Source organism: Hyla sarda, chromosome 4, assembly GCF_029499605.1.
Source record: "Hyla sarda isolate aHylSar1 chromosome 4, aHylSar1.hap1, whole genome shotgun sequence".
Classification (NCBI taxonomy): Eukaryota; Metazoa; Chordata; class Amphibia; order Anura; family Hylidae; genus Hyla; species Hyla sarda.
Window position 1 is genome coordinate 32,877,100 of NC_079192.1, and position 23,944 is coordinate 32,901,043.

At 43.8% G+C, this 23,944-nt stretch overlaps 1 protein-coding gene and 1 long non-coding RNA gene across 4 annotated transcripts in view; one reads left to right on the top strand and one right to left on the bottom strand.

The window, feature by feature from the left end:
* LYL1 (LYL1 basic helix-loop-helix family member) overlaps window positions 1-18,749 on the top strand; it is a 189,860-nt gene extending 171,111 nt beyond the window's left edge. For all 3 annotated transcript variants that reach the window (XM_056570442.1, XM_056570441.1, XM_056570443.1), the window contains one exon: window positions 16,061-18,749. In XM_056570442.1, the coding sequence (XP_056426417.1) occupies window positions 16,061-16,539 (479 nt within the window). In that variant the 3' untranslated portion in view covers window positions 16,540-18,749. The remainder of the gene's footprint in view (window positions 1-16,060) is intronic.
* Window positions 1-20,162, bottom strand: part of LOC130367744 (uncharacterized) — a 29,389-nt gene extending 9,227 nt beyond the window's left edge. Inside the window, exon 1 of the long non-coding RNA XR_008892154.1 lies at window positions 20,085-20,162. This is a non-coding gene — a long non-coding RNA (uncharacterized LOC130367744). The remainder of the gene's footprint in view (window positions 1-20,084) is intronic.
* Window positions 20,163-23,944: the final 3,782 nt, after the last annotated feature.

Consider the following 23,944-nt stretch of genomic DNA (forward strand, 5'->3'; position numbering starts at 1 on the left):
TCAGGATAAGTGATGAATATGTGATCGCTGGAGGTCACACTCAGAGCTGTAGCTATCTTTTTTTGCTCCTGGGGCGAGAACAGAAAATGCCCCCCCCCCCCCCCCCACACACACATTTTGGTTTGGGACACCCTTTACCGAATTTTTTTTTTATATGTTGGCTATATGTAGGACCCCCTACAGGTGTAGAGGAGTACAGGGGTGAATAGGTGTAGAGAAATGACAGAGGGGTGTATATGGGTGACAGAGGGGTGTACATGAGTGACAGAGGGGTAACAGAGGGATTTACTTTGGAGACAGAGGGGAAACAGAGCTGTAGCTAGCTCCTTTTGCGCCCAAGGCAAGAACAAAAGATTGCGCCCCCTCCCCTGTTTGGACTTGGGGCACCCCTCAGTAAAAAAAAATAAAAATTGTGGGCCACCCCCAACCAAATAATTTTTTAAATATGTTTCTTATGTAGATTACTGTACGATTTTTTGCAGTGACACACAAAAGACATATTCACTGATCAGTGTCATTCTCTTTTTTTTTTTTTTCACACAACGCACAATGGGGGAGATTTATCAAAGGAGAAGAGGAAAAGTTGCCCATAGCAACCAATCAGCTTGCTTCTTTAATTTTTAACAAGGCCTCTGCAAAATGAAATAAGCAATCTGATGGTTGCTATGGGCAACTTTTCCTTTGCACAGGTTTTGATAAATCTCCCCCGATGTTTCCAGCCTCACTCAAATGCCTCAAGCACCCCCCCCCCCCCCCCCACAAGCACATACAATTCCTCCTTACTTACCCATATTCCTCCAGCCTTCCCCACACACAATGCCTCTGCCTCACCCACACAGTGATAGAGGGGTGTATATGGGAGACAGGGGTGTAGAGGGGAGTACATGGGTGACAGAGGGGCACAAAGGGGTGACAGAGGGGTGTAGAGGGGTGACAAAGGGGTGTAGGGGATAACAGTGGGGTGTCCAGGGGTTACAGAGAGGTTACAAGGGGTGACAGAGAGGTGTAGAGGAGTGAAAGAAGGGTGGGGGTGCACTATCTGAAGCTGAGTAGGCCTCTGTCAGCGCCGCCCCTGCTCCTTCCCTCCATCCACACTCATTCTGCTGATGGACCAGGGAGAATCCAGAGTCCATAGCTGCTTCACAGGAGAAGGAGGATAAACGGGGATCAGAGCTGCTGCATCCCGTCACGGGAGTGCGCACAGATGTCTCTTAAATCCGGCCTACGCGCCTATGACTCACTCACAGTGCTGCAGGTCCAGGTTGGGATGGAAAATTCAACAACATTTTTGTTTCACCTTTCCTACTGGAGTGTTCCGCCACCCCCAGCCGGGACACCCTGATTGGGAATTACTGCCAAATGTAATCTGTGCTGGACTCCCTGTGCCAGACATCCTTAGCCGATGTGCCCCCTTACAGCAGCACACCTGAGGCAATCGCCTCACTTGCCTTATGGAAGCTACTGCCCTGGTCCCACCGCTGGGATCACCATTTATCAATAGTAAAGCAGGGATGTGGAATTCCTATCGCCCGACGCCTGGGACATGCAGTTCCGGGCGCCGGGCAGATGCATTTTTCCGGCCCTTAGCCCGGCTTCTGGCAAGCAGGGCCAGATCTGACAAGCACTGCGGTGCTCTGCAGTCTGTATGGAGCGGGCTCCCGACCCCTGCCCGCTCCATACTCTGCAGCCCCCGGCTGTGGAAACTTGCGTCCTCCGAATGCACAGCAGGGGGAGGGGAGATGAGAAGCTGTGTATGTCCTATCTCCCCTGCTCTGCCTTCTTTCTCCCCCGTGCAGACCTGCGTCCTCTGCCTTCGCTCCCCCCCAGCTCTAGCTTCGGAAACCTTTGGAGAGCTGAGGGGAGGAGCGGACGCAAGTCTGCACGGGGCGCAAGTTTTCAGCCAGTTTGCGACGCTCAGCAGTCTGTATGGAGCGGGCTCCGGACTCCTGCCCGCTCCATATTCTGCAGCCCCCAGCAGTTCTCAGTAGCTGGAGGCCGCCGCTAATAGCCAGAATGTGGCGATCGCCACGGCTGGCTATCAACCCATTAGATCGCCGCTGTCAAAGCTGACAGCGGTGTCTAAAGGGACATGTGAATGCTCCCTGGTGGGCTAGTGGGGTGGATCACCCCCCCCCCCCCCCCGCAGAGTGATCGCAGAGGGGCGATCCACTATAGAGGTAGCCGGAGGGCTTACCTCTGCTTCCCTGCTGTCCCGTGGCTCTGTCATTGATAGAGCCTGGCTGGACTAGGCTCTATCAATGGATCGCAGAGCACACAGATCAATTGAGTTCAATAGAACTCTATTCATCTAATGATTCCTACTATAAGTCTAATAAAGTGTAAAAAAAAAAAAAAAAGTTTTAATAAAAGTTTAAAAGACACACATTAACCCCTTCCATGTTAAAAGTTCAAATCACCCCCTTTTCCTATATAAAACCATGCAAACATAATAAAAATAAACATATTTAGTATCGCTGCGTGCGTAATTGTGCGTCCTATTAAAATATAACATTTATCCTGTACGGTAAATGTAAAAAAAAAAATACCAAACCACAGAATTGCAATTTTTATAATATGCCAGAAAAAAAAAGTTAAAAAGCGATTGAAAAGTCAGATCAAAAACCAAATGGTACCGATACAAAAAACAGATTATGGTGCAAAAAAATTAGCTCTCATACAGCCTGGTATGCGGGGGGGGGGGGGGGGGGGGGGGGGGGGGGGGGGGGGGGGGGGGGGGGGGGGTGGGGGGAGCTACAGGAGTCAAAAATGGCAATTAAAAATGGCAATTAAAAAAATTTGAAAAAGTTCAGAATTTTTTTTACATTTGTTAAACTATAGAGATCTGGTATTGCTGTAATCAGGCGGCCTAAAGTGTGAAACTAACATGTTAATCTGACCACAATGTAAATGGCGTAGAAAAGAAAACCACCAAATCTGCAAAATTATCTTTTACTATTTAAATTTCACTTCACCGACTATATATATATATATATATATATATTTATATATATACAGCAACAGAAGAATACAGCAGCACACTGCCAGCACAAGGATATAGGTGAAACATGAAAATGCAGTTAAAACATGGAGAGCTATACAGCTATGGTGTAATAGATGCAAATGTGAAACTGTGAAATAGTGAGGCACTTAGCTCGCAAATTTGTCTCCGCCGGCGGTCAAATAGCTTGGACCGTCCCACCGCGATAAGGTAGCCTCCTTGGGACGGACCCTACACTGTGAATATGCCTCTGTGTGAACAGTTCAGTAAGCATGGCAGGGTCTGGAACATCCAAGACACCTTATATACACACCTGATAGAGGTGGGTGGGGTGCAAGGCCAACATGGAGGTAGCCACTCCCCCGTATGTGCAATACAGACAAAGAATATAATAATAGTTTGGTATCAACTAAAGTGCTGGCTGACATTCTTTGTCTGTATTGCACATACGGGGGAGTGGCTACCTCCATGTTGGCCTTGCACCCCACCCACCTCTATCAGGTGTGTATATAAGGTGTCTTGGATGTTCCAGATCCTGCCATGCTTACTGAACTGTTCACACAGAGGCATATTCACAGTGTAGGGTCCGTCCCAAGGAGGCTACCTTATCGCGGTGGGACGGTCCAAGCTATTTGACCGCTGGCGGAGACAAATGTGCGAGCTAAGTGCCTCACTATTTCATAGTTTCACATTTGCATCTATTACACCATAGCTGTATAGCTCTCCATGTATTAACTGCATTTTCATGTTTCACCTATATCCTTGTGCTGGCAGTGTGCTGCTGCACTCTTCTGTTGCTGTATATCTAGCCTAGTAGCGTGCACCTGTAGGCCAGGTCCATATAATAGTTTGGTATCAACTAAAGTGCTGGCTGACTTATTCTTTGTCTATATATATATATATATATATATATATATATATATATATATTTTGGATCAGAGAATGTTATTGAAAAATTAAAAGGTATCATTATAGTAGGTAGTTATGGCTATTATAGGGCGAGGAGGAAAAAATTAGAGCGTAAAAGCGAAAATTGGCCCCGACAAGTGGATCGTCATGAGGGACAAGTAGATTATGCTCCCTTTTAGTCCCGTGGACAAGTGTTTTTTTTAAATAAAATTTCCACACCCCTGTAAAGGGATCCAGAGCCCCAATTCTGAAGGATTTTGAATAGAGCAGCAGTCACTCATTAGCACTGCTACTCCATTCCAGGTCTATGGGACTGGCTCTGTACTCTACTATCTCCTTCAGTCCTATAGACTTTTAATGAAGTGGCAGTGTACACCCATCACCGGTGGGGCAGCAGTCTGTTGTGTTCTTATTACTGAATGTAATCTCACCTTGACCTTTAGCTTGACACCATCAATTGTAACAGCAGCAGTCCAGTGCTTACTGTCTCTTTCATTTTTTCTCACATAGTACCTTGCAAAGCCAGTGCATCAGTAATACCTTCTCCCTTCACAAGCCATCTGTAGTGCTGTTTTGTAAAGCATCAACCAGCACAGTACCAGCTTGTTCAATACAGTGCATTTTCTCCTGCAATATGTCAAGTCATAGCAGAGAGGTGTATGCACTGTGCTGTGATTGGCTAGATAAAGGAGGAAGTAACTGTTTGTGTACTACTGGCAAAAGCCCAGTTCTGGTCTCATCCGCAAAATACAATACGCGAAATAGCTGTGCCCCCTCCCATAGACTTGCATTAATAGAGCGGTGCGTGACGTCACAAGAGGGGGCTGCAGGAGAGATTGCGGGGGTCCCAGTGGTGGGACCCCCGCGATCAGACATCTTATCCCCTGTCCTTGGATAGGGGATAAGATGTCTAGGGGCGGAGTACCCCTTTAAGGGCGCTGTCATGTATGGACAGGGAAGGAGTGCACACTATTTTCGCCCACTCCCCTGTCCCTGCCTACTTACCTACCTGCCCTAAATGAGAGATCTGTAACCACGGTGACGGTCCCTTCCTAGACAAGTGAGGGACGTAAAATGTCAAAATAGTTGAATACAATAGTTCAGACTCAGGTCAAGGGACAGTAGGGAACAGACAGACTAACAAAACAAAACTAACATACTCACACAATGGCCCTCATTTACTAAGAGTGGAGTATCGGTTTGTGTTTCTTTTTTGTGTTTCCAACCTTTTTTTCACTTGTTATTTATTAATCTGTCGCACTTTTCCCAATGTTTTAGTGGCAGGGAAAAATTCTGTTGCACGGTAAAATCTGTTGCATCCATAAGGCAAAGTTTCTACTTGTTTTTGTTTTTCTTTTTGTGTGTGTGTGTGTGGGGGGGGGGGGGGGGGGGGGGGGGGGGTTGAAACGCCAAGGAAAAACATGTGGGTTTTAACTTTGGCGTTTTTGCCGGCGGTTTTTATTCTTTTTTGGGCTTTAGCGATCCAAAAAAGTGATGGAGATACCTTTTTTAATAAAATTTCGTAGGGTACTATTAAAAAAAAGATACAGTAGTGAAGGGAATAATTATATCTAAGGAAATTTATCTTTTTTATTACAAAATATTTATTATTTTTTAAACAGGGATCAATTTATGTATGCAGGCAGGGCACTAAAAATGTAGCCGGCAATAATAAAAATGTAGTGTGTGTGTTTTTTTTACTTTTTTTTCTTTATTTTTTAATTTTTGTTAGGTAGTACTACTACTCCCAGCATGGAACACACTGTTCCATGATGGGAGTAGTAGTACATGTACTAATTGACAGATTGCCCCAGGTTCCGTTGCGATCCTCCAGTATAATATATAGATGGGGTAGGATGCTTTTCAATGGTCCACTGCACTGCCATATATACCAGGTGATCAAAAAGTCAGGACAAACTTTAAAAATGAATAGTTCGAAAACAAATCAGGAAACAAAGATACGGTTTGCACCAAACGGATGGAAAAGAAACCAGGTTTTGTGTGGCAACGAAAAAAAAATAGTTCTGTTGGCGACCAACAGATGGCGCTATACAGCGTTTAGTAGCATTTCTTGCGTTATGGCAGACATATTTTGGCGGATGGCATCTTTCAGTGCTGCTAGTTATGCCGGTTGGTCACGGTACACTTTTGACTTCAAGAATCCCCACAGCCAGATGGGTCAGATCGGGAGATCTTGGAGGCCATGCGTGATTAAAGTAGCGACTGATAATGCGATCCTCCCCAAATGTTGAGTGTAGCAGACGTTGCACAGACAGAGCAATATGAGGTCGTGCTCCATCTTGCATATAGGTGACTGTTTGGAGTGCCTGTCGTGCTTGCAGTTCAGGAATAATGAGGGACATTTATCAATGTTTGCTTATGTATTCTTTTTTTTAGTAGTTTTTTCCTTACTTTATTTTTGCTTATGTGTGACTTATTTATCAACTGCTTTCAGCCTGTTGATAATTTTCTTTCACGTAAGCAATTTTTCCTTTTTTACTTTGGTAGTAGCTTTTTCTGCTCCATGTTTGAGCTGGAGTAAATTTAGTCAATTTTTAACGCTGTTGCGACTTTTTTTTGCGCAGTTGCGACTGTCGCAGTTAATAAATACCTGACTACCCGTAGTCCATTTTAAAATTATTACTACATAGTTAATTTTTGGAAAACTTGCTTTTCTCGCTTTCCAGTCAAAATGTCGCACGAAAAATCGTGTAGTCGCAGTTGCGACAATTTTGCGACAATTATGGTAAAGAAAACCTGACTAAACCCGTTGATAAATGTCCATAAATGTTGTTCTGTAACAGTGCTACGTATCCCTGACCAGTGACAGAAACAGTTTTGAAACCCGTCGCCAACGTTGGTCGACAAAGGAACTATTTTTTTTCGTTGCCCCACAAAACCCGGTTTCTTTTCCATCCGTTTGGTGCAAACCGTATCTTTGTTTCTTGATTTGTTTTCGAATTATTCATTTTTAAAGTTCGTCCTGACTTTTGGATCAGCCGGTATATACACCTATTCATATTTCCCGCAGAGAGCTGTGATTGGCCAGATGGTTCCAGCCAATCACAACTCTGTGGGAAATATGAATATGTGTATATATACGTCAGTGCAGGGACCATAGAAGAGCGGCTGCATCTATACATTATACAGGAGGATCACAGCGGGTGTCAGGAGTTACACTCGCTGCAATCTGTCTATTAATGCAGGTACTACAACTCCCAGCATGGAGCAGAGTGTGCTTGATGTTGAGAGCAGTAGTACCTGCAGTAAGGGACAGATCACAGCGGATGTCACTCCTCCTGACACCCGCTGCGATCCTCCTGATGTGAATGTCGGGACTCAGCTGTCCTCAAGGCTACAGAGACGGGAAAACAACTGATGCTGAGCAGTAGATATAGGTCCTTTATCTACTGCCCAGCAAGAACTTACAGTGAGCCTGCGATGTGTATACAGTATACACATTGCTGGCTCACTTAACCCCTTGCTGAGCTGTGCGCTATGCGCCAGGCCAGCAAGGAAAGAGTTAACTTACACTGCTGGACAGTGTAGGTTAACCCTTCGGGCAGTATACAATATACACAGCTATCTATAGAATTTTTTTTAAATTGAATCCATTACTAAGTTGGGGCTTAGCGTTAGCCCCAAAAACAGCTGGCGCTAACCCCCAATTATTACCCTGGTACCCACCGCCACAGGGGTGCTGGGAAGAGTCGGTACCAACAGGCCCAGAGCGACAAAAATGGCGCTCCTGGGCCTAGGCGGTAACAGGCTGGTGTTATTTAGGCTGGGGAGGGCCAGTAACAATGGTCCTTGCCCACCCTGGTAACGTCAAGCTGTTGCTGCTTTGTTGGTATCTGGCTGATACTGAATATACAGGGAACCCTATGCGTTTTTTTTAATTTTTTATGACCTGCATTAATAGACAGATCGCAGAGAGTGTAGCTCCTGACACCCACTGTGATCCTCCTGTATAATGTATAGATGCGGCCGCTCTTCTATGGTCCCCTGCACTGAGGTATATATACACCTATTCATATTTCCCACAGAGTTGTGATTGGCTGGAACCATCTGGGGAATCACAGCTCTCTGCAGGAAATATGAATAGGTGTATATATATGGCAGTGCAGGGGACCATAGAAGAGCGGCCGCCGCATCTATATACTATACAGGAGGATCGCAACAGAACCCAGGGCGATCTGTCAATTAGTACAGGTACTCCTACTCCCATCATGGAACAGTGTGTTCCATGCTTGGAGTAGTAGTACCATGTAAAAAAATGTGAAAAACACACACACACACACTACATTTTTATTATTGTCGGCTACATTTTTCTTGCCCTGCCCGCCTACATAAATTGATCCATGTTTAAAAATTTATAAAAATGTCGTTATTAAAAAGATACATTTCGTTGAATACAATTTTTTCCATCACTACTGAATCTTTTTTATTTTAATTTTTTAAATGGCACCCTACGAAATTTTTATAAAAAAGGTATCTCCAACACTTTTTTGGATCGCTAAAGTCCCAAAAAAATATAAAAAAATGTGTTAAAAAGACTTGCTAAAGCTAAAATGTTGCTTAATAATTCAATTTAATTTAATTTAATAAACAATTACAAGTAAGAATCGCTTCAAAAAGACGAGGCAGGCAAAGGAACAAACAGCCAGAGAATTTACTCAAAGTACAAAATTGCTAATATCAGAGAGAAGAGTCAGAAAGCAGAGGCAAAGGGTCAAAATGCCAGCTATCACAGATACAGAATAAAGCTAGCTAGGAGACAAACAGAACTCTTTAGCAAGGAAAGACTGGGAGTAGACTGCCAGCTTAACCACTTAATGACCACGAGCGCAAACTTATGCTTGTGGCCAGCTCCCATTATGTGAAGCACATTTAGGAGCTAAGCGTGCTTCATACCCGGCAGGTCCCGGTTGCTATCAGCAGCCAGGACCCGCAGCTAATACCGGACATCGCCGATCGGAAAAATAAAAAAGTTATAGGGGTCAGAATTTGACAATTTTACACATACTAATTTTGGTCCATGTAGTAAAATAAAATAAAACCTATATACATTAGGTATCCTTGTAACCGTATGGACCTACAGAATACAGATATGGTGTCATTTCTACCTAAAAGTGTACTGCATAGAATCGGAAGCCCCCAAAATTTTCAAAATGGCGTTTTTTTTTTTCAATTTTGCCCCACAAATATTTTTTTTTCTGGTTTTGCTGTAAATTTTGTGGTGAAATGATTGATGTCATTATAAAGTACAATTGGTGACACAAAAAATAAGCCCTCATATGGGTCTGTAGGTGCAAAAGTGTGATGAGGAAAAAATGAAAATGCAAAAAAAGAAAAACACTGCATCCTTAAGGGGTTAAATAGGTCCAGACCAGGTGTTCAATCAAGGTCAGCTGACCAGTCCCAGCAGACAGGCGTAACCAAAGCAATAAGACCAAACAAAAGCTCTCAGTGCAAGTTAACCCTTCAGTTTCTTACAAACGCAGCCAATTTTAGTTTTGCATTTTTGTTTACCCCCCACCCCTTTAACCCCTTAAGGTCGCAGTTTTTTTTTTTCATTTTTTCATTTTCATTTTTCCTCATCCCCTTCTAAAAATCATAACGCTTAAAATTTTGCACCTAAAATTCCATATTATGGCTTATTTTTTGCGCCACCAATTCTACTTTGCAGTGATATTAGTCATTTTACCAAAATATCCACGGCGAAGCGGAAAAAATATTCATTGTGCGACAAAATTTAAGAAAAAATGCCATTTCGTAACTTTCGGGGGCTTCTGTTTTCATGCAGTGCATTTTTCGGTAAAAATGTCATCTTATCTTTATTCTGTAGGTACACGGTTAAAATCATACCCTACTTATATAGGTTTGATTTTGTCGTACTTGAGGGCTAATTTTTTGCGCTTTTTATTTAGCTTTTTATTAATTTTTTTGTAATATAAAAAGTGACCAAAAAAATATGTTATTTTGGCCATTGACCTTGCGGTTTAATTAACAATATATTTTTATTGTTCGGACGTTTCCGCATGCGGCAATACCACATATGTTTATTTTTATTTACACAATTTTTTTTTTTAAAAGGAAAAGGGGGCTGATTCTTACTTTTATTAGGGAAGGTGTTAAATGATCTTTGTTAACTTCTTTTTTTTTTTTTTGCAGTGTTATAGCCCCCCCCCCCCCCCCCCCCCCCGGTGGCTATTTCACTGCACATACCGATCTCATACACAGATCATTGTTGTGCACTGACACAGCAAAGATCAGTATAATCAGCGGCCGCAATCAATTGCCGATCAAACGCGACAGAGGCAGGTGAGGGGACCTCCGCTCGCGTTCTAGCTGATCGCGCAATTTCACCGCAATGATCCCGATCAGCCCGACTGAGCTGCCGGGAAGCTTTTACTTTCATTTTAGACGCGGCAATTAAGTTTGAATGCCGCGTCTAAAGGGTTAATAGTGCACGGCACAACGATCAGCGCCGCATGCTATTAGCCCAGGGTCCCGGCTTTCATTAGCCACTGGGACCGACCCGGTATGACGCGGGGTCACAGCGTGACCCTGCGTTTTATATCGGGACCTGGCGCAGGGCATACAGGTACGCCCTGCGTCCTTAAGAGGTTAAAAATCCTAACTTTTATATTTCCATCCATAGACTAGCATGAGGGCTTGATTTTTGCAAGACCAGATGGCCTTTGTAATGACATCACTCATTTTACCATAAAATGTATGGCAAAATGAAAAAATACTATTTGTGTGGGGGAAATTGAAAAGAAAACCACAATTTTGATAATTTTGGAAGGTTTAATTTTCACGCTGTACAATTTACGGTAACATTGACATGTTTGCTTTATTCTGTGGGTCAAAACTATTAAAATGATACCCATGATTACATACTTTTCTATTATTGTACCGCTTAAAAAAAAAACCTCTATTTTGGCGACCTATAACTTTTTCATTTTTCGTATAAGCGGTGGTATGAGGGCAATTTTTTTGCACCGTGATCTGTACTTTTTATTGATACCACATTTGCATACATGAAACTTTGAATAATTTTTTTTGGGTGGGTGGAATATTATGTGACAAAAAAGCAGCAATTTTGGATTTTTTTTTTTACGTTTACAACTTTCACAGTAAAGGATCAATAACATTATATTTTGATAGTTCGGACTAGAGATGAGCGAACTTACAGTAAATTTGATTCGTCACAAACTTCTCAGCTCGGCAGTTGATGGCTTATCCTGCATAAATTAGTTCAGCTTTCAGGTGCTCCTGTGGGCTGGAAAAGGTGGATACAGTCCTAGGAGACTCTTTCCTAGCACTGCATCCACCTTTTCCAGCCCACCGGAGCACCTGAAAGCTGAACTAATTTATGCAGGATAAGTCATCAACTGCCGAGCCGAGAAGTTCGTGACAAATCGAATTTACTGTAAGTTCGCTCAACTCTAGTTCGGACATTTACACACGCTGCGATACAAATTTTATTTTTTATTTTTGTTACACTTTCTGGGGGTAAAATGGAAAAAAGGGACAATTTCAATTTTTATAGGGGGAGGGGATTTTTCCAATTTTTTTTTACTTTTACACTTTAAAAGTCCCCATAGGGGACTATTTACAGCAATAATTTGATTGCTAATTCTGTTCAGTGCTATTCATAGGGCATAGCACTGATCAGTGTTACCGGCGATCTTCTGCTCTGGTCTTGATCTCAGACCAGAGCAGAAGACCCCTGGAGGCAGGTGAGGGGACCTCCGTCCGCCATTATGGACGATCGGATCTCCGCGGCAGCGTCACGGGCGATCCAATCACCCATTTTAACAACCGCACTGCCGCAGATGCCGTGATCTGTATTGATCATGGCATCTGAGGGGTTAATGCCGCACATCAGCGTGATCGCTGATGTCCGAGATTACCGGCGGGTCCCTGGCAGCTGATAGCAGCTGGGACCTGCCATGCATAACTTGAGCATGTACAGGACGTAAATATGCATCATGGCGAGTTAAGTACCAGGGCAGCAGGACGTACATTTACGTCCTGTGTCGTTAACGGGTTAAAAAAATTTGCTTTTTTTTTGCCATTTCGTAACCCTATAACATTTTTTTTTTCCGTACACTGGGCTGTATGAGGGCAATTTTTTTACACCGTAATCTGCTGTTTTTATTGGTACAATTTGGGTATCAGACTTTTTGTTCGCTTTTTACTTATTTTTTCTGGATATGTTATAAAAAATTTAGATCAATTTGACAGCAGCGTTCTAAAGGGTTAATAGCCAGCTGGGCTATTAATGGTGGCCCCCAGCTGATTTCCTTGGCCGGGTATGGAGCGGGCTCGGTACTGGAGCCTGCTCCGTACACCCTGAGCGCCGCCTGGTTGTCTGTCTGGCTCTTCTAGCCTGAAGCAGGGCTAATGTCAGCAAAATTCACCTGCCCGCGGCCTGAAACTGCATTTCCCGGGTGTCAGGTGATAGGATTTCCACATCCCTGCATCTCCTTAATCATGCCTCTATGTGTAGAGCATGGCAGCATAAAAAGGTTTGCAATTTGCTGCATTTAGCAAACTAGCCTGGTTCTGTAGCTATCTCTTCTTATAGCCCCTCTTGTTGACAGCTGGTAGTTAGGCTAGGTTCAGACTACGGAATCTCCAGGCAGACAATTTCCGCCTGGAGATTCCGAGTGCGGCCAGCGCTGACTGAATCAGTCAGAGCTAGGACCGCGCGGACACTGCAGTCTCCAATAGACTACAATGTGTTCCACGCGGATTTCCACCTGAAGAAAGAGGAACCCTATTCTTCAGGTGGAAATTTCCAAGCGTATTTTCCGTTCACAAATTCCGCTTCACAAATTCCGAAGTGTGAATTTATGAACGGAAACCCATTCACTACATTATACATTTTAGTAAGCGGAATTTCCGACTGCAATTTCTAAGAGGAATTGCAGGCGGAAATTCCGTAGTCTGAACCTAGCCTTATAGTTCCCATCCACCAGTGACGTCACCCCTGTGGCTCGACCACATGAGTTGAGCGCACATCAGGCTTATTTCAGCACATTTATCATGTCTTCCAGATGCAGGATAGTGCTTTAGCTTTGGAGTTGTCAGACACAGAAGCAGATGACCTGTCTCTGACTACAGCTCATCCACCAGCAATCCTGGAGTTTGATATGCCAGCAGTAGAGGGCAATCAGGGGTGATAAGACAACCCCTTAAATCTAACAAAAACCATGGAGATTTTTTTTTAAATCTTTTGTTAGGAAAGGTCTGTTTTAAATGTATACAAAGATCTACCATCTTCAATCTTAAAAATACAATCCTGTGTGGTCAATTGATTGCCACATGTTAAATGAGTTGCCTTATCACAACAACCTCTGCCCATGTACTAGGGCATATACCTTATTTTTCGCCGTATAAGACGCACTTTTTTTTCCCCAGAACTGGGGGGAAAAAGTCGGTGCGTCTTATACGGCGAATACACCCCTATTGCAGCGATCCCTGCGGCCATCAACGGCCGGGACCCCCAGCTAATACAGGACATCACCGATCTCGGTGATGCCCTGTATTAACTCTTCAGACGCGGCGATCAAAGCTGACCACCGCATCTGAAGGGAAAGTGACACTAACCCGGCTGCTCAGTCGGGCTGTTCGGGACCGCAGCGATTTCACCACAGCGGTCCCGAACAGCCCGACTGAATCGCCGGGTTAGTGCTTACAGGACACCGGGAGGGACCTTACCTGCCTCCTCAGTGTCTTCTCCGTTCAGGGATCCCCTGTATGGCCGGCGCTTTCCTTCCTCATCATCACGTTGTCACGTACGTGCGTCGGCGTGCGTAACGACGTGATGGCGGCGACGGAGGGCGAGGATACCCGGCTGGCAGAGACGTTCCGGAGCGACAGGGACACAGCGACAGCGATGGAGCAACATCCAGGGCAGCGGTGACGGGTCCGGAGCGGCGGGGACACGTGAGTATTACCTCCTATGCAGTGGTCTTCAATCTGCGGACCTCCAGATGTTGCAAAACTACAACTCCCAGCATGCCCGGACAGCCGTTGGCTGTCCGGGCATGCTGGGAGTTGTAGTTTTGCAACATCTGGAGGTCCGCAGGTTGAAGACCACTATTGGGTTCAAAATCTTTATTTTTTTAGATTTTGCACCTATAAATTGGGTGCGTCTTATACGCCGGTGCGTCCTATAGGGCGAAAAATACGGTAGATGACATATAAAGGGCCCCCTTGCGTGAGAACCTGCTCAATGAGCCAGAAGAGCCTCTGAGATGTTGAGTGTTGGGCTTGACATCTGAATGGCCATTATGCGAAAGGGTTATTTTTTGATGAGATAAGCCCTTTGAATTGCTGAAACCCTTCGCAATAAGCTGTCATCTCTGAAGGAAGCTGCAGGCAACAACACATTTCTCTTGAAGTGAAGCTGCAGGGAAAATGCTGTATTACATGGCACTTAATCAAATGAATAGATAAACATTTAATACGTGATCATGCCAAGTCCTCTAGCGTCTGAGCTGCTCTTTTCATCTGCTCTCTGTTGGGGGTCCTAGTGGAGGTGTCCAGCAGGGGTTGTCCGATCACAGAAAACTATGAATAAGGGCAAGCTAAGCATCTGCCAGCAATGTTACATCTAAATCCCACCCTATAGTGAATCTTCGCATAACTAGAAAAATGGAATGAGGAGCGGTTAAGACAAATCTGGGTCCTCATCAACATTTGCAGCACTGTGTCCTGGACTTGAATCTGACCAAAAGCAACATATGCTTGTGTGTGCAGCGCTGCTGAGCAAGACTGTATCTGACAATGGCTATTATGGTCACCTCCTATTTACTATGTACGACTCTTAACTGTGGACCCCCATCCCCAAACAACATGTAAATAAGGAATTTATGGATACAACATTGGCACGTTTCACACACATTATGGGAAAAAAAGTTGTTTGTTCTTAGTAAAAAGTTAAAGTAAAAATTTCTTTTCTATAGCCTACATTTCTTCACATATTTTGCAGGCTGCTTTATCCCATTTATAGTGAAACCCATCAGTCTCCAGACCCTGTTTCATCTCTCCTGAACAATCTTTTGTGCTGATTTTTAATATACAGTGGTCATAAATTAGCTTAGAAAATCATTCAGATGAGGAGAGATAGGGGCTGGATGTTACGCCGAGCACTCCGGGTCCCCGCTCCTCCCCGGAGCGCTCGCAGCGTTTTCCTGTTCGCAGCGCCCCGGTCAGACCCGCTGACCGGGTGCGCTGCGATAATGTCTCTAGCCGGGATGCGATCCGCGATGCGGGACGCACCCCGGCCCGCTTACCAGACTCGTTCCCCGTCTGTTCTGTCCCGGCGCGCGCGGTCCCGCTCCCTAGGGCGCGCGCGCGCCGGCTCTCTGCGATTTAAAGGGCCGGTGCGCCACTGATTGGCGCCTGGTTCTAATTAGTGTGTTCACCTGTGCACTTCCCTATATAACCTCACTTCCCCTTCCCTTCCTTGCCGGATCTTGTTGCCATTGTGCCAGTGAAAGCGTTCTTTGTATGTCCCAAGCCAGTGTTCCAGACCTCTTGCCGTTGCCCCTGACTACGATCCTTGCTGCCTGCCCTGACCTTCTGCTACGTCCGAGCTTGCTCTTGCCTAATCCCTTGTACCGCGCCTATCTAAGCAGTCAGAGAGGTTGAGTCGTTGCCGGTAGATACGTCCTGGTTGCTACCGCCGCTGCAAGACCATTCTGCTTTGCGGCGGGCTCTGGTGAATACCAGTAGCAACTTAGAACCGGTCCGCCGGCACGGTCCAAGCCAATCCCTCTCTGACACAGAGGATCCACCTCCAGCTAGCCGAATCCTGACACTGGAGATGTGCCCTCTGGACTTGACATAAAAGAACTTGACACAGAGAAATACAAACAAAGTTTTCAATAATGATCTATGGTAAAAATGTTATTTACACCATAGTACAATACAATAATAAAAATTACATTTAGGGTTGTCCATAGCCGTTAAAAGACACACTATCTAATATGCCTATTTGCATGATATTGCTACAATGATGGTCTAACATACTGGATGTAAACTCTCTACACCTGTCTATATTTTCTATAGATAAACACATTTAATCAATGTATTACTGTAATTTCCTTATGCTATGTTTCCATTCCATAGTACGACAGCCACAAAAAGTTGCTCGCCGGGTCTTCACTAACAGCCGGGAACGCTGGAGACAGCAGAATGTTAATGGTGCCTTTGCTGAGCTACGGAAGCTGATCCCTACTCATCCACCTGATAAGAAGCTGAGCAAAAATGAAATCCTGCGTCTGGCTATGCGATACATTACCTTTCTGGTTGGTTTGTTGGGTGACCAACACAATTCCCCTCCTAAAACATCTCCTTCGAAAAGGAAATATACACAGACTGCCCATGCTTTGGCTCCAAAGGTCAAGGAGAGTCATAGCCCGAATACTAACTTGCCTGTTCTGGAAGATGAGGAGAAAACCAGATGCTTTGAGGGTACAGTGTCCCCAATGTCTGGTAGCTGTGGGGACAGCATAGAAACTGATGAGGATGGTGACAGAGAAAGTGTTTCCTCCTCGACAAGTACAAAAATGACTCTGATCACATCAGAAGTAGGAGAAAGTCGGTGAGGACCGTGAAAGGAAGGAGGACGCCAGATACTGTAACTTTACTATAGCTGATCCTCCTTCGTAACTTCACTGCAGTAAATGGACCTACTACAATGAACATCACTGAATAAAACTGTCATTGTTTTTCTTAATGGTGTACAAGTAAATAGTAAACAGGTAAATCTGCTTAAGTCCAAAGTCTACTTAAGGATTTGATGCACAGGATTTTCTCCTGAAGATTTCATGGTAAATTAAATGACTGAGCACAGCTTCTAATCTGCGCAGGATCCTGTACGTGTGAATGTACCCTAAAGGGGTACCCTGCCCCTAGACATCTAATCCCCTATCCAAATGTCACGCCATGCACCCTCGTAACGTCACCCCCCCCCCCCATTAGTTTCTATGGGAGGAAGCGTGACGGCAAAGGCATGAATGGAGGGGGCGTGGCGTGATGTCTAGGGGTTGAGTACCCCTTTAAACAGTCGATGCCTATTAACAGAGGTTGCATAAAAAGTGTAGCACTGTGAGCTATGCTGTTCACAGAATTCCCTGAGCCCTTAACCTAAATATAGGTGCAGGTCCCAGAGGTAGGATCTGCATCTAGGGGACAATTATGGCATATCCTGTGGATTTACCATAAATGTCCCAAATGGGAATACCCCTTCAAAGGGGTTGTCTGGGCTGCACTTATTATTCATAAATATGTCTGCCTTACTACCTGCCTTGCTCCCCAGCCATCCCTAGTATCCTCAGGGTCTATTCACATGTACAGTATTCTGCGCAAATTGGATGCACAGGATTTTATATAACAGATTTCAACGTAAACTAAATGACTGAACACAGTTTCCAATCCTGCACATAAAATCCTGTGCATCAAATCTGCGCAGAATACTGTAGGTATGAATAACCATAAAACTTCGGTCTCTGCAGCGCAGTGTTTTAGGGTTTATAGATGTGACGTTATAGACCCACTCAGCCAGGACAACCCCTTTAAGTGAATAGGGCCAAACTTCAATACCAGATATAAAAAGCTTTTACAGAAACTACACCACTCTTATTGGATTATATGTGAATGTAATGCTGTCCATTAAGTAAAAAAAAAAAATTAAAACATACCCACCTATACTTACCCACCAGTCCTGATGCAGCTTCTTTCTGTCCTCTGCCGCTTATCTCTTCTGCTTGTTTCCAAGATGATAATATGGTGCAGGACTTGTCCGCTCTGCCAATCACTGGACATAGCAGAGTCCCATCTTGGTCAGTGATTGGCTCAGCAGGCAGGTGCTGCCCAAACGCATTGTCTCGGAAGAGACGAGTTACGGGGGGCCAGAAGCAGCTGCAGGGGACCAGGGTGGGTAGGTATGTTTTTTTCTTCTTTTTTTTACAACATGGACAGCATTATATATATTCAACTCCATTGAAAACATCTTATCCTCTATCCAATTGTTTTCAGCGTATGTTGTTTTTTATAACAGTGCTAACCTAAGTAACCCATGAACTGTGCCAGAAACTGGTAGTGCCGTCAAGAGACATATTCCTCTACAGCAGTGTTTCCCAACCAGTGTGCCTCCACTGTTGCAAAACTACAACTCCTAGCATGAAAAAGGCCTTATGCATAAGGATATATGCACTAGAGAAGTAGCCTATGTAATCCAGCTTAAGATAACATGTAAAAAGAAAAAAGCTAATAAGTAATTTGACCCTCTACGTCTACAAGACTAGGAAACAAGGCCGAAGCCCTCCTATGCTACAGAGCTCTCTGTTATTTATGTATACCACTGGCTATATATACCACTGGTTACTGGTTTTGTTGCACTAAACATTACTACATGTGGTGGCCCAGTACGGGAGTTGTTACCCCGTACCCTTGCTTCCTTGTCAGGCAGCCTCCCTGCAGTGTCCCCTGGACCCCCCTGCATCTGTTCTACTGTAATCCCCAATGTTATGTATATGAGAATGTTGTTTCTTTAAGAAAGGTTAATGTGGTAGAGGGGTGTGAGCTGCAGGGCAGATGCAATTACCCTAGGGGCAGATGGCAATAACCCCTTGTATTCGTGATGCCAGGGTGTGGTTTATCCTCAATACCACCCGAAGGTATACCGCTGGATCCTGGGCTAGGCACGGGGGCAATAATTACTCCGAAGCCAAGTTACGGTCAAGGGTAGCTTTACTGAGTGACAGATGGTACAGTCTATAGAGTGTAGCCGGGCCCACAGAGGTGACCAGTGACTTCAGAGACCTTAATGGCTTGCTGGGACTTTTGGACAATTTAGAGCAGGCCACGTTGACTTGACAATAGATGACAGTGGCTGACTTGACTTGACTGGAGACAGACAAAGCTGTGACTTTAGCTTACTTGTAGACTTGTAGCTTGTGGCTGCAGACTTGACTTGAGGCTCCTATGACTGTAGACACACTCCTAGACTCAACTGTACCTCAGCAAAGACTCAGGAACTAAGAAAGAGAAGAGACTCCTTCCAAGGCTTTTATGGGGAAGACTCTGGTGGGGTCCCATTGGTCACCCTTGAGTCACCTGGTCACTGATACCTCCTGGGTAACAATCACATGACAACTGGTGATCACATGTTAATATTTCTTAAAGGGGAATTCCAGGCAAAAACTTTTTTTATAATAAATAAATATATATATATATATATATATATATATATATATATATATTTATATTTATATATATATCTCAACTGGCTCCGGAACGTTAAACAGATTTGTAAATTACTTCTATTAAAAAATCTTAATCCTTCCAATAGTTATTAGCTCCTGAAGTTTTCTGTCTAACTGCTCAATGATGATGTCACGTTCCGGGAGCTGTGCATAATGGGAAAATATCCCCATAGGAGCTGCACAGCTCCCGGGACGTGACATCATCATTGAGCAGTTAGACAGAAAACTTCAGAAGCTAATAACTATTGGAAGGATTAAGATTTTTTAATAGAAGTAATTTACAAATCTGTTTAACTTTCCGGAGCCAGTTGATATATAAAAAAAGTTTTGGCCTGGAATACCCCTTTAAAGATACAACATTCTTATATACATAACATAGGGGATAATATACATTTACGGTAGAACAGATGTCGGGGGGTGGGGGGGCCCAAGGGACACTGCAGGGTGGCTGCCTGACAGGGCAGCAAGACTACGGGGTAACAACTCCTGTACAGGGCCACCACAAACTCCCCCTCTTAAACACAGCTGTCCTCAACACCCAATCCTTGTGGGGCGGATGACTGGAAGTGGCCACTGGGGCCTAGACTGACAGTTCCTGGGGCTTTATTGTCGAACGTCCTTCACAGGTCTGAATAAAAAGAACTGAGACGAGTCCATGTAGCATTTTTGTGAAGACGTCCATACATGTTCCTTTCAATAACGGGACATAAACATGTGGGATTCATTACCCTTATAACTACATTTTTTTATCACATTTAATATACTTGAGTCGGATCAGGCTCCCTGAGGCTCTATACCTGATGCCTTAGCTACTGGGGTCCTTCAGCACTAACCACTACTCCCCAGAACTCTATACATGTTTTTATATAACATACCAGTGTTACCTTCATATACAGCAACTCTGTCACTCTACGTGCTTTATTTATATTTTCAGGGGAACCCACTGGCCAGCAGAGTACCCTGTACACGTGGACATAAAAAATGTTAGACAGGTGAATTATGGACTGGAAATGGACATGTTACATACAGTCCTAACAGGGCATTTGACTAGCTTTCATAATACATTATGTAAGCTGAGTGAATTAGACAATGTGTTATACTGACAACAGCTGGTAGTTGTCATGGCGGTGAGGTGGAGGCTACGCTTCTCCTGATCTGGTCAGGATACCTCCTAAATAAATTGCCATGAACGAAATACTCAGGGGGAGATTCTCAAAAACTGCTGTAATTTCTGTTCCAGCGATATTATTCACACCTTTTTTTTTTTTTATCCTTACATTTTCAAAGGTCTCTTGTGCTGCTTTGAAAAGATGAAAATATGTGAAAATTCATTTTCACGCTACTTTTGTTGTTTTTTGTTCGCGGCAACATTTTTTTTGTTGCAGCTATATTGGATTTTTGTCGCCAAAATTGCAGAGTTTGGCGCCAAAATCTGTAATATTGGCACCAAAATTGTCAATTTTTGTGGCAAATTTTACATCCGAGAAAATCCTGGCCGAAATATCTCATGAAATATTCCATGGTTACTAGTGCCCAAACAAGCGATAACTGTATAAATAAAGCATTTCTGAGCTTAAATGTGAATGCAGGTGCAGTGACCAAGAAAAAAATAAAACAATAAATATATTTTTTAATATTTTTCAATAGTAATTATTTATTGTTTTTCTAATTACTTAACACCTTTTCCCACAAAAACAAAGAAAAACAAAAACAATAAGACTACAACAATTTCTGTGATTTCTACACTCAAAAAGCTGGTGTGAAATTTTTGATGTAAACTGGACTCTCACCCCTTTGAAAATATCATGTAAAGCAGACAATATAGGTGGACACGCCCACTTTTACAAAACTGATGTGAACAGTGTAAACCGCGGCACAAAGCCCTTTGAAAATGTGGTTGATACTTTTTGCGTCACAATTTTAGCGGGAAATTCATTCTTTTTGGCCACAAAATTCTTTGAGAATCTCCCCCACTGTACACTTAACTACTTAAGGACCCAGGGTGTACCTGTACATCCTGAGTCCACTCCCGTTCTATAACGCAGGGCCACTGCGTCATAGCAAGTAAGGCCCGGCCTCTAACAATGGCCGGGGCCTGTGGCTAATAGCCCGAGGCACTGATCGCGGTGCCACTCGCTATTAACCCTTTAGAAGCGGCGTTCAAAGTTGATCGCCACGTCTAAAGTGAAACTAAACTGCTGCCGGTTAGCTCATGGGGCTGTTCCCGAACACCTGTAGGACACCAGGAGGGTCCCCTTACCTGCCTCCTGCTGTCCGATCGCCGAATGACTGCTCAGTGCCCGAGATCCAGGCATAAGCAGTCAAGTGGCAGAATCATCGATCAATGGTTTCCTATGAAAAACCATTGATCAATGTTAAAGATCAGTGTGTGCAGTGTTATAGCTCCCTATGGGAGCTGAAACATTGTAAACAAACAAACAAACTGGAAAAAAAAAGTTAATAAAGATCATTTAACCCCTTCCCTAATAAAAGTAAGAATCACCCCTCTTTTCCCATTAAACAAAATAAACAAGTGTAAATAAAAATAAACATATATGGTATCGCCGCATGCGGAAATGTCCGTATTATAAAAATATATAATTAATTAGACCGAACGGTCAATGGAGTACGCGCAACAAAATTCCAAAGTCCAAAATAGTGTATTTTTGGTCACTTTTTATATAATGAAAAAATGAATATAAAGCGATCAATAAATTCGATCAATATAAAAATGATACTGCTGAAAACTTCAGATCACAATGCAAAAAATTAGCCCTCATACCGCCCCATACGCGGAAAAATAAAAAAGTTATAGGGGTCAAAATAAGACAATTTTAAACGTATAAATTTTCCTGCATGTAGTTATGATTTTTTTCAGAAGAACGACAAAATCAAACTTATATAAGTAGGATATCAATTTAATCATATGGACCTACAGAATAAAGATAAGGTGTAAATTTTACCAAAAAATATACTGTGTAGAAACAGAAGCCCCCAAATTTACAAAAGGGCGTTTTTTTCTTCAATTTTGTCGCACAATGATTTGTTTTTCCGTTTCACTGTAGAATTTTGGGTAAAATTACTGATGTCATTACAAAGTAGAATTGGTGGCGCAAAAAATAAGCCATCATATGGATTTTTAGGTGCAAAATTGAAAGAATTATGATTTTTTAAAGGCAAGGAGGAAAAAACGAAAGTGCAAAAACGGAAAAACCTTGGGTCCTTAAGGGTTTAAACATTTTCGTACATTTTCACATCAGCTTTTTGATTGTAAAAATCACATAAATAGTTGTAGTTTTATTGTTTTTTTTTTTTTTTTTTTGGGGGGGGGAAGGTGTTATTTAAGTAGTTATTTAAAAAATAAATAATAATTATTAAAAAAAATTATAAAAAATACATACATATATATATGTGAATTCAGGTAGAAAACAGACATGGCGCACATCTACAATCTTGTATAATGATCTGATTGCTTCTCAGCATAATATCAAAAACTAACAGGTTGTTAGTATACATTTTTGATCGAAAAGTACAAGCCCACTCGCCACGTCAAGGCTACCTATTCAGAGTGGGTCCCTAACGTCCCTAGTATAAAATGGCGTAGCACTGGGCGGCGACCACCACCGCCGCGATACCAGCGTCCCCGGGGGGGGGGGGGGGGGGGGGGAATGACCCACTGGCAGAGCGGCCACTCAAACCAGTCTATGGGCCACACCCGCCCGCAGACACAGCGCCACGGCAGCAACGGACGCCGCCCAGCACCACACCAGTGTGAACAATGTGTAATGGCTCACTTACCATGCTCTCCCAGTCAGACTGGGAGGCTACTAGGAATGAAATGGCCCTTATGTAGCTAATCACTACCTATATAGGGTTGGGCTGAGGGGGTGGGGAAGAGTGCAGCACATGTTCAAACAAAAAAAAAAAAAAGGGGAAGAAAGAAATCACAGTGTGAATTCAGGTAGAAAACAGACATGGCGCACATCTACAATCTTGTATAATGATCTGATTGCTTCTCAGCATAATATCAAAAACTAACAGGTTATTAGTATACATTTTTGATCAAAAAGTACAAGCCCACTCGCCACGTCAAGGCCACCTATTCAGAGTGGGTCCCTAACGTCCCTAGCATAAAATGGCGTAGCACTGGGCGGCGACCACCACCGCCGCGACACCAGCGTCCACGGGGGGGAACGACCCACTGGCAGAGCGGCCCCAATGCCACTCAAACCAGTCTATGGGCCACACCCGCCCGCAGACACAGTGCCACGGCAGCAACGGACGCCGCCCAGCACCACACCAGTGTGAACAAGGTGTAATGGCTCACTTACCATGCTCTCCCAGTCAGACTGGGAGGCTACTAGGAATGAAATGGCCCTTATGTAGCTAATTACTACCTATATAGGGTTGGGCTGAGGGGGTGGGGAAGAGTGCAGCACATGTTCAAACAAAAAAAAAAAAAAAAAAAAGGGGGAAGAAAGAAATCACAGTGTGAATTCAGGTAGAAAACAGACATGGCGCACATCTACAATCTTGTATAATGATCTGATTGCTTCTCAGCATAATATCAAAAACTAACAGGTTGTTAGTATACATTTTTGATCAAAAAGTACAAGCCCACTCGCCACGTCAAGGCCACCTATTCAGAGTGGGTCCCTAACGTCCCTAGCATAAAATTGCGTAGCACTGGGCGGCGACCACCACCGCCGCGACACCAGCGTCCATGGGGGGGAACGACCCACTG